General features: G+C 29.3%; 1 protein-coding gene across 1 annotated transcript in view; it reads right to left on the bottom strand.

Annotated features, from left to right (window-relative positions):
* LOC106459992 (poly(A) RNA polymerase gld-2 homolog A-like) overlaps window positions 1-12,229 on the bottom strand; it is a 42,968-nt gene that overhangs the window by 26,587 nt on the left and 4,152 nt on the right. The window contains exons 2-7 of the mRNA XM_022386585.1: window positions 10,682-10,832; window positions 9,910-10,024; window positions 8,877-8,974; window positions 3,217-3,277; window positions 2,135-2,201; window positions 715-791 (exon numbers count right to left, since the gene is read on the bottom strand). Coding sequence (XP_022242293.1) covers window positions 715-791; window positions 2,135-2,201; window positions 3,217-3,277; window positions 8,877-8,974; window positions 9,910-10,024; window positions 10,682-10,832 — 569 coding nt within the window. The remainder of the gene's footprint in view (window positions 1-714; window positions 792-2,134; window positions 2,202-3,216; window positions 3,278-8,876; window positions 8,975-9,909; window positions 10,025-10,681; window positions 10,833-12,229) is intronic.

Raw genomic sequence — 12,229 nt, 5'->3', positions numbered from 1 at the left:
CTGTGAACACAAATTAGTTAGCATAAATCAGTTAAATGACGAAAAATTAGGTGTCTGTTTATATGTAACCACTCAGTGTATGTTTCCCTTGCTGAAACAAGTTGTAACATAACACACCTTTTCTTTCTGAGTTCAAAGCTCTTTTTGTTTTTAATATATTTTTATGAACAAATTTAAAATGCACTAAAAGTCTGAATAAGAAAAGTCAATATCTTTATGACTGTGGTTTTCTGCCTTTTTTTTTAATTAAAATCTTAATTTGATGCTCTCTGTATTTAAAAGTTAATTCGTGTAAATTAATAAAACTAAATATTCTGTCTTTTTTGTTTTCTAGTATGCTAACATTTAACAAACTTTATAGTTCAGTTTGTTATGTTATTGGAAAAAAAAGTTATTTTACTGAGCAGGTGCTCTTAGTGGGTTTGTCAACATATTCTAGAGATGAAAGCTATCTTTATTTAACATCCAATCATTTTTTAAAAGAACACAGTTAAAAAATGTTAACCACAACATTCTTTCTTATTGGTCTTCAGACACCATACTCCCAGTTAATTTAATAACAGCTGGTGTTCTTTACATGTTGATCATATATTAAAAATTGTCTAAATAAATACATTGTTTTTTAGTCTTGTTTATGGATCTTACAACAAATTAGATTCAACAATAATATAATCTGATTTTTAAGTCCTGAATCTCTTGTTTATGATAACTTACTTCTAGAATAGCAGTTCAAAAGCTGAGTATTACGAACTCCTATAGTATTATTGATGTTCAGGTCAACTTCAACTCCACTGAAAATATTGATTGGTTGAAAAAACAAAAATACATTTAAACATCATATTAGTTTCCCAGTTCTTATCTGTATTCAATTTTATGTTAATACACAAGGTAACAAAAGAAAAGAATTAAAACATAAAAAAAATACTCCAAGATGCAAACCATTATATTTAATATACTAGCAAAGGCCTGCAAAACATTTGCAGTCATATTAGTATCTTTATTGCAATAGTACTTCTTTAAATACAGGATTTCTAGAATAATACACAAGATTTCTAATTGCAGACACTGAAATCTATAAGTCCACTTGCCGCAGACCTAACACTAGTCAAGCCTTTATTAGCTATGACCTATATTTGATAAAAAAATTAATTAACATTGTAATTTGTGTAAATTTTTTACTTTAGTTTAGTTAGGGCTAATCTTTACCATACTTAATACTATCAATAAATAAAATTATAGTGTTATTCTATGACCTAACATTAGACTTTTTTTAAAATTTTGATAAGCTTTTAATACATTGTTGTAGAAAATGTCTACTAAGGTATATTTACATCCGCCCTTTTATTTACATCCACTAAAATGAAGTTCGCAGGAATGCATATTTAGATAGTAACATGTGCATGCATTTTCTGGACAGACCAAAACTGAGTATTATTATAATAGATATATCTATTTATTAGTTGTGTGCCTTAACCTTATCCATATTATTATTTAGAGAGCACACGTCAATTTATGCAAAAATGAAGAATGTGAACAGAAAATAGTATAAAGAATAATTACATGACATTAATAAATTTCACAACAGTTAATAACAAACCCGACTTGACAATATATTGAAAGTTTTTTTTGTTTTTTTAAAGGATATCAAGGTTTCACTGTATGCTTACATAATATGCATCTCAGTTTTAAATTTTGCCCCTCTAGTGCCAGACTGAGTAGTTTCTGGGTTGATCTCCAAGATACTTATATTTTACTCTCAGCTATAAAGTATTCTTCATCTACAATATCTCCCTTTTTGACATCCACTTGTTAATGGCTGTCCAACAACTTTTTTTTTATAAATGATTTATACAAATTTATTAAAAATTCATTATCTTTATTGGAAGAAGTACATCTCTTCCTTTAGTTAGAAGAAAAAGATACTTGTTTTAAACTTTTCTTAATTAGTCTTAAATACATGCAGTTTACAGAATCTTTGGCTTACAAGTAGATAGATAGAATTAACTAATTAATCTATTACTATAATTTTCAATTTGACCAATAGTATCTATGTAAATCAGATAAAACAAAAGGAATTTATTCCTAATTTTCTTACTCAGATCTTAAATTCAAAGGGTGATATAACTTGACATACCTTATTCTGTCGGTGAATTTCAGTATAGGCACTTTTGCTTTTATGACTTGAGGTTTTTTAATAAAATCTATCAACACAGAAAAAGTACTTATTATCCAAAATGTAAAAGACATTTAACATATAAGCTTGTTTGGTGTTCTCCTTATTATGTCAGCAAACTTCAGTACAGCAGAGGTCACATAAATGCAAAAAATTCTGCTTATACACAAAAAATGATACACTATGTTCAATGTGTAGGCTTTTGTTTTGTTACCCATGTTTCTGCTGGACATAATGATAGCAGTTCTTTCACTTCACAACTTACAGTCATTGTTACAACAATGAGCACTTTGCTCATTTAAATGTAACATGTGTGTCATACTTTGTTATTAATTTTTCATTAATACAAATGAACAATAAAAATTCAAAAATAAAATTGTAGCTGGTAAAGTATATGAAATCCAACTTAACGTGTGTGTCTATTAAAGAACATTATGGAAGAGATGAGTATTAAATCAGGCTTATACATAATTTATATTTCTGTAGGACTATATTTATTACACACATTTCAATTTTTTTTCTTATAACTAGAAGCCTACAGAAGTCCAGACTAGTTTCGTGAATGTACCTAGAATAAACAAACAGACCAGGAAGGGAGAATTTCCAGTCTCAACAACTTGTCATAATTTGCAAAAGTACGAGATGTAGTTTTTTATCCTTAATTAGGACTTGTGAATTTAAAGAATATTCATGTCATTAGAACTGACTCATATTTACCATTTTTAAACATCTAAAAATTTCTGTTGAACTTTATTTTACCAAGTAGTAACCTTGACACTCCACAGATCACACTTGAGACCAACAACACACTTAAAGCAAGTTATATATATTCTTTGTTATCTTTATGAAAATCACACTTACAGAAAACAAATTTCAAAACTTTGTCACAAGCAGAAAGATCAAAATTAAAATGTTATGAAATACACCCAATTTTAACATCATTACTTTTTAAATTAAAAATTAAGCAACAGATCATATTCATAGAACATCATATATTTGCAGCTTCTACTTCTTATAAAGCAAGTGCACATGCAAATACTTACGGTGATCTCTAATTTTTCTTAAAATTTGCATCAGTATACACAAGGTATCAGTCTGTTCAACCTATGAGTAAAATCAAAAGGAGTATTTGTCCAAAGTATGAAAATATAAATACATAATGCAACAAAACCTATTCAATAACCAGGCCAAAACTATATTTTCAAACAATACCAGTAACAAAAAGGTTTATTATATGAAATGTAGTAATAGCATTCATTTTTTTGTATTATTTTAACCTTTTCCAGTTTAATGTAGTACGTTCAGTGCTTTGTGACCCATATCAGTGCTGCTGTTCATCTACAAGCAAGTCTGCATTACATTGTTAAAAAAATGTTTAATGGTAGTAAATACAAATATCTTTTTCAACAATTCAGCCTTATTTAATTAATTAAAATTTGAATGTTATGCTAATCCAACTGAATAAATGAAAGTTTATCAGACAAAAATAAATGTAATTTTAATTATGGCTCAGGATTTTATTTTCCAATTAAGTCTGTAAGCAATCTACATCATCATGACCTTTTCAAAATGTTGACAAAACAGAAATTTAAACATTTTCAGCCTTGAAATAAATCAAATCCAACTTGTACAATAATTTGTGAATTGAGTTATATCAGGTGATCTAAAATACATGCCCTTACTGTGACAAGTAAAGTAATTTCTCTCTTTTTTTTTTTTTTTTTGTATTACAATAACTGGCTGAAATGGCAGGAACTTTTGAAAGTGATCCATACTGTGGAAATCCTGGATTAAATTAATGGAAGGATGCAAGAGAATTTAATTTCAGATGTCCTGGATGGGAAGTTCTTTTTATATTGATATCTCAGCAAATCAAAGAGGTAGGAGGTTCTTATTTGTCATAACTTGTCAATATCTCCAATTTGAGTTAACCACTGTATATGTGTGGTAGGTGTAATAAATTATAAATGGAGCAATAACACAATAGGAAGTGCTATGTGACACACAAAAAGTAATATTTAGTTTTCTTTCTTTATATTTCCTTTCAAATTAATAAATTAAACGTATTTAATATTAAAACTTGAATTACAATCTATGTTTTGATGTCAGTTCCATTGACATCAGTAATAGTAAAGTTATTTAATAAAATTTTGAAAATAACTAAAATGTCATGACCTGCCCACAATGAAAGGGTTGAAAATTATATTAAGACACTGAAAAACCATATTAACACACAAAAATACTGACAAATCATGAAAAATGTTAAACACTATTTTTTCATAGGCATAAAATAGCATTAACTGATACTTATATTTTCCTTTGAAAAATTTGGTTAGTGAGAAACACAACTAATCATCTCTTTATTTTAAATAAATTATCTTTTTTGATAAGGTGGTGAGGCAGGGCCTTTCAAGTATATTTTAATCGTTTATTGATGATTATAGGTTTAATCTATCTATAAGTGCTCATACACAAAAGAATTACTCCCTTGATTAGATAGCATATGCAAAAATGAGTTTTTTGCAGCATGTGTAGTCATTAATTACAGATATCACAACGAATGGGATGTATTTCTGTGAATGATTAATGAATTTTGTGCTTAGCATAATTTTCATGAGGCATTTGGATAAGCAACATACATGTGTATCTATGACAATAATGCACCAAAACTTCATAACTGATGTTTGTCTGCAAAGTTATCTATAAACAAAAACACTACTTTAAGCAGTCTTCTGTTACAATACATTTCTTGTTTCCAAGACTTAAAGCCTTTTCTAAAAAAATTGGTAAGTGTATAGAACAAATTCAAACAACTTTTGAGAACACACACATCAAATAACAACGTAAACATTTCAAAACTATAACACTATATCACACAAGATTAACATTTCATTGATGTCTCAGTTATTTCTCTTAAATTTTAGATGAAAATTTACTAACACCTTTACAAAATTACTAAATAAAATATATTATTGATATTTTAACACTTTTAAAAAATTACTAAACAAAATACATTATTAATATTTTAAAACTTTTAAAAAAATTACTAAATAAAATACATTATTGATATTTTAGATTACTTTTATGAGGTATAAATATCCTGTAGTCTGACACCAGTCATGATGATTTTGTAAGGTTAGTAGCATGTTTGTCAATGATAGGCTAAACCATCATAATCATGATGAAAATAAAAATGTGTGAGTCGATTGCTAACTTCCAAGTTCAAATGTCAAATTATTTTATTTTGTACATATAAAATTTTGTAATCTACGTGTTATTTTTTTATGGGATTAGAATAATGCTACATTTTATTGATACATGATGTAATAGCTGTGTTTGGGTGAAATATTTTAGACTTCCCACTCAGAACTCAGTGGCCTATTTTTCAGGTGCAACAGAAAAGGGTTAGGAGTTCTGAATGTCGGACTGTTGTGTGGTTACTTTGATTTTGTTATTTACGTAGACAAGATAAGCTGCCCAGATATTTTATGTTTTTACTACTGAGTAAATCACACCATTTTCAATACATCACAGATACAGGCTTATCACATACCCATATATTTTACATCTTGTTATATATTTTGCAGTGAACCTTAGTATTTTTAGTTCTGTAATACTACGGAAGAAGTCACTGCAATGAATATATTTATGTACATATTTGCAAAGTGTAATAATTTAGTTATCATATTAAAAAAGAAGAAAAAAAAGATAGATTGTTAGCATTTCAGTATAGGGTAGGAGTTAATACCTTTCTCGTGTTGACTAGCTTTGAGCTAGTACATTAAAAACAAATTTAACATCATTGATGTAACAAAATACGGCCCAAAATTTTTATCCCCAATATATACTTTCAAAATCCAATAACAACTACATGTGCCTCTATGCTTAGAAAAACTCTTCACTCCAGCTCCCATACTGACTGGTCAGTTAGAGTAGAAAGTGTAGTTTTGCACTGTAGTGTTCTTTTAAACACATATTCACTTCAAGTAAAAACAACTTTAACATCGTTGATATAACAAAAAATATGGTCCAAAAATTTGTGTCCCCAATTGTATGTTCTTCAAAAAAAGTAACTTATTTTTTTGTAACACCTACCATAAGCAAGAAAAAACATAAAGTTACATTTAATACATTAACACAACTAGCGATAATATATTGGTAGTGTTAACATTAGTAGTCCTACAGCTGCAAACCTGTTGTTAACCAAAACTGAATCATCCATGATTAGGGGTAATGTATTTAAAAAGTTGAGAATTTCAGTTACTTGTGTTAGATTTTTACAAGTTGAATGCAACTGTTATGTTGTACTTTCAGAAAATTAACTTGTTCAATATCTAACTTCAGAAACATTAGTAATAAATGAGCTTCACTACTCTGTTCATTTAGCTCAATTGAAATCTGTTAATCAAAAGGCTTCATTTATGTACAGTTTCTATTCATTATTTACACTTTCAGAATTTTAAGTTGTCTACTGTTTATAGGTTCATTGCAATAACTCAGTACCTGGTTATTACAGCTTAAAAATTATGTTGATTTGGATGTTCTTGTATGCAAACTTGTAGGGCTGTGTAATAAAAGGTAGATTTTGACTTTCAAAGGTTTAGAACATATAACCAAGTAAAGATTTGAACCTTTTATTGTGCTAATTTGCATAATTTATCAACGATGTCACCATAACTACTATTTTTTACTTGAATGACAACCCTTCTATCTTACCATACAAAGAAATAAAACATTCACATATAGTTTAAAAATATATTGTTTATGCACATGTATGCAATACACATATAGCTACATACAGTAAGTTTGCATTGAAAAACACCCTATTGTGGTTAGTTAAAGAAACTGCAGCTGACTTAAGCAAAACAAATCTTTACTTAACAGTCACCATTCTAAGTAGGTTAACAATCATAGTCTTTTTACCATAAAATTATTGAGTGACTAAACTCATCTAATAAACATAATTAAAAAAACACAGCAAAAGAGAACAGAGTAATACTACAAGTTTGATTAGAAAATAAATACAGAACTTCATTTTAACAATTTACAAAAGTTTGGAAAGAACTATACAGAGTAAAGTGACTGCAACTGTTTTTTTTTTGTTGCTTTTAAAGCTTAGGCCTTCCTGGCATAAATTAATGTTTCTCAATGTCTTGATGAATATGGGGATAAATAGACCTAATAAGGCCTAAGTCACTGACATTAGGGTTAACTTTAGAATTAGATGCATCCGATAGGCCCAGGCCTTTCAAACTTGATGCATCATCAATATTAGTAATACACTATGCATTATTAGACATATGTACCTTTCACAATATTTTATTGATATCAATAATGACATTTTTAAAACCAAGCCCAATTCCATTTGTAACTTTCCTCTCAACAACCTCGATTAGTGCAAGGCTCATTGTCAATATTTATATTACCATTCAGTTCATGTACTCAAAACATTTAACAGTTAACCTTTGCACCAGCAGACCATGCTTACATGTTTGGAAGAACAACAGTAGCATCAGTTTGGACAACCCATCACATGTAAACACTCCCAGCATTCTGACAACAAGCAGTAAAAATACATCTGTTAACAAAAAAAATAACTGGTAACCAGAATACACTCCTGTTTTTGATTTGTGTTCTAATTGGCTCGTCTGCTGAGATTGGTTTCTGGAAACATTCAAAGTCCTTATAAGTTAATCATTATAATTAAACAAATATACATGGTGTAAATGAATGGAAATTCCCAGCCATGATTCCTAACTTATTAATATTTATCACCTTAGCTTAGCATATGTACAGTACACATAACCTCCCCAACAACAAAAAAGGAACATGAATTTATAAGCAAAATACATGTGTTTAACATGAATGGAACCACAGAACTGTTAGGATGGCAACTGCATTTGGGAATATCATTACCTACAAAATTAACAGAAATGTGTGAAGTTGCAGAAAAAGTTGCAGAAAAATCTGCTACAATGCATGAAATGATTTGGCATCTAGTGTTTTATTAATGTGTGTGTGTTTTTGTTAAAAACTTTTGTTTTAGTAATGGGTATTATACAAATCAAAAAGATCAAATTTTCCATGCAAGTGACATTTAATGTGTGATTACTGTTAAACAGTTTCTGTTTACGAGAGAAAATCAAAATAAACTGCATGAATGCTGTCTGATGAGCCTCTGAATGTTTAGAACTATCTTTAAATTCCTGGCTAGCAAATGAATTCTTGACACAGCCCTACAAACTTGTAAGTGCCTGGTGGTAGCCCCAATATAACCTAAAGTACATTTAGGGCATATATACTCATATAACAGATTTGAAGTTTTAAATATAGGTATTCAATCCTTAAGCCTGAAAAACAGCATAAACAAGAAAAGTGTTGGCTTAACAAATGTTCTTTTTTAATTAAATCAATATATTAAAGAAATATATGTAGATGATAAATTTATTACCTTTAAAGTTGATGAGCATGTAAAAGGTTTTCTGAATTATCTTAATAACAGATATTCTTACATTAAGTTCACAGTTAAACATAAAAAAAACAACTTCTATTCTCACACATCATCATTCATAATAAAAATTAACAGAGTAATGCAGTTCATTTATTACTAATTATAAAAGCATTCATGTTAATATTAAAAACTTGCATTTTATTTTAAAAACTGTATTTACATTAATTCTATTTAATAATGAAATTATTCTACCTCCTCATCTGGAAGCACTAAACACACATCCATGTCACTTTTGTTACTGCCCAGTCCACTCACAGATGATCCAACAACAAATGATTCAAAATCTAAATCTTAAAAAGAAAAAAACAAAACATCAGCATACAGTCATGAATAACTTAACTGAGAAGAATATGGTTGTGAAAATCTGAATAACTAAATGAGTCATCTGCATAAATTAATAGTTGTTGCCCAGATCATTCAGACTTGGTAGCTGGTGGCCTTTTTGACAGGTGAGGCACATGCTACACAAGGCTATAATTTCAATCAACTGCAATCAACTTATGCTAAATCCAACTTGTCTCTACAGAGCTTGTTATTCACTTCCTAATTAGTCCTTACATATTAAGTCATAATTCAAGCTTTTTTAGCAATTAATTAATGTTTTAGTATACTGTCACAGATAACTATAATTAAAACATAATCAATAATAAAAAAATTACGTTTGGTTTAAGTGGTTAGGTTAGAAATATGTACACTGAAATTCTATAGTGTCTTGCCTGATAAGTTGCCACTGCATTCAAAACAACAACAAACAAGAATAAAACACAACATTAGCATAGCTATGAATAAGTACAATGGGTAGAATAAAGCTGTAAAATTCAGATTGAAAAATGTATTTTAATCATTATGATCTGCATAAAGATAGACTAATAACCTATTATATGTACAGAGATAAGTAAGTATATGACATATATGTATATGAATAATTAAATTACCCTACATATACGTGTTTTATGCTTATGCTCTAACTTTGACCAAAACCAAACATTTGTCTCAATGCAAAACACTGGAGAATAAATATGGCTACTTGCAATAAAACCTTTTGCCAGATAAACAAATGTGTTTATTAGGCATAATTCTAGAAAACATTTATATACTCCAAACACTGATACATTTTTAAAATGGTGGCACTTAAGTATTTATATATCACACATCTATAGAACTGAAACAAGGGTCATTCTTATTCTTAGTACATAATCACAAAAATCCCACTAATAATACTCACTTGGCAACTTGTGTTGTAGTAAATTCATAAAATTATCTTTAAGATCCATTTTAATTCTGTATTTTTCCTCAGACTGTTTGTTATTAACAAAATGGTCCCACACTTGTTTGGATAGCTATGAATTATAAATCAAGTGGTTAATATCAATGTTTACAGAAATTCCCAAGCATGTATTCTAAGACAACATCAGAAGTATATCCAATATATCTTTCCCTTAAAAACAGAAAATGTATAAATAAAAAACTTTTAGCTTATTTATAAAAAGCAAATAAGCAACAAATTTTACTGCTAATTTGATTGGGTAAAGAAAAAAAATCAAGTTAATAGGCTTGATTTATAAACAAATCCAAACCTCAACTGCTGGGAACCAACATCCAAATGGCGGTAGAATGAAGGTTCCGAATCGCACTACACATGTGAGTACATGATGTTGATTAGTTCAGCTCCAAGTCCCCCCCACCTGAAGCCTATGTAAATGTACTTGTAGAAGGTATAACCTATGAAGTAGTAACTTTAACTTTGGAATTCATAGATAAAAATGAATAACCAAGCACAACTGTGGTGGTAAAAAGAAATAATAAGTATGAAAAAGTTTATAATTAATGACTAAGTTCAATAACTGGATAAAAATAAAATTCGACTTTGGAATAAGTTACAAATTAGTACTATTGGATATTATAGATTAAACTTAATAAGAGTAAATCTTATGTATTTCAAGGACATAATTACTTGTTTTACTTATACAATTAACGTGAATAAAAATCTGCTTTACCTTATCCCACCTTTTTCCATTTTCAAGTTCTGGATAATGTAAATGATTTGAAATATTTTTTGGTAATGAGAATTTACGCTTAGGACATAAATCCAAGCTTTCATTGTTCCCATAGCTAGTTGATGGAATGGAAGGAACTTCTAAATGCCTTCTGTAAAGTAGAAGAGTACAAGTTTAAAAAATAAATCTGGAATTCATTATTTGGATAATGATTTTTAAAAGAATTTTACCAAATTAGTTATTTACATGTAAATTACTATAAGATATAAACATTTCCTTGAAAATGTATCATACTTGTATGGAAAATATATAACAACTTTTCTAATCTGAAGACTTGAAATATTGTTCAAAAAGTTAAAAAAGTACACGAAAACAGGCAAACATCCAACTGATAAATAACAAGGTGCAGCTACCAGATGTATACATATGTCTGTGTGATTGAAATAATGCTGAGAAGAAAAAAAAATGGACTACACAATTTACAAAAACATGACAAATTTGAAATCAACCCTTCCACTGCAGCTGGGACGTATATTTCCCAGAGCTCCCACCTCCTCACGCTCCAACTGGGACAAATGTTTCCCCTTTTTCATTCAAAATTGCTGCACAGGATGTATGGGAGTAAAAGAGTTGGAAAGTATTTATTGGCATCTCACCTGATGTTGATACATTATTTCCCTCAATGTTTTTCACTCAGCCCTTCAGTAATCAACAAGATGCTGAAGCAGAATGTACAACAACTGCATGCCAACCATGCCTGCATCACTAGAGTGGCGAGTAGTAACCCTAATTACTATGTAAATATGTTTGATGCACTTGACTCAAATAGTGAAAGTGAGTCAAGTGGTGATGAAGATGATGATGATGAAGAGGCAATGAGACAAGATGAAGCTAGCTCTCCATCTAGTGGTGATAATCAAGATGATCAGCCTCGACTCAGCAGAGAAAGGCGTAAACAGTGTCGACAATGTCCCAGTCGCAGTGTAAGGTGGTGGGTGCACTGGGAATTATTCATCCCAGCCACAGTGAATGGGTTAATAATCTTAAATTTAGAGATTCTCACGTGCAGAAAAACTAAACCATTAGTATTTTATAGAAATATTAAGTAGAAGAGTACAAGTGTGGTTATGTTCCATCATTATTAAATCCCATTTTTAATGGTAGAGTCAATATGAAATGAAACTTACAAATGTCACAATAATGTTATTCATTCTATGTATACATTACAGGACAAAAACAATACTATAAAATAACCTGATCTTATTTTTGATATCCTTAACATAATAAAAATCATTTGATGATAGCTTCTTTTTAAGAATTTTTTTTTCCTGACTATACACTTAGTCAACAAACCAAAATTTATTCAAACTCACAACTTCTTAATATATGTACAAATGTAAGCTATACAAGATCATACAGTAATACCCTTCCATGTCAAAAATATCTGAACATGTATTCATAAAGGAGAAGGTCTCATATATAATACACCTATGGTGTAGACCAGTGGTCGGCAACCTATGACCCGCGGCAATAATTTGGTTTATTTTA

This window comes from Limulus polyphemus, unplaced genomic scaffold (genome assembly GCF_000517525.1).
Source record: "Limulus polyphemus unplaced genomic scaffold, Limulus_polyphemus-2.1.2 Scaffold691, whole genome shotgun sequence".
In the NCBI taxonomy this organism is placed as follows: domain Eukaryota; kingdom Metazoa; phylum Arthropoda; class Merostomata; order Xiphosura; family Limulidae; genus Limulus; species Limulus polyphemus.
Note: the sequence above shows the minus strand (reverse complement) of the source record. Positions and strands in the feature narration are given on the sequence as shown.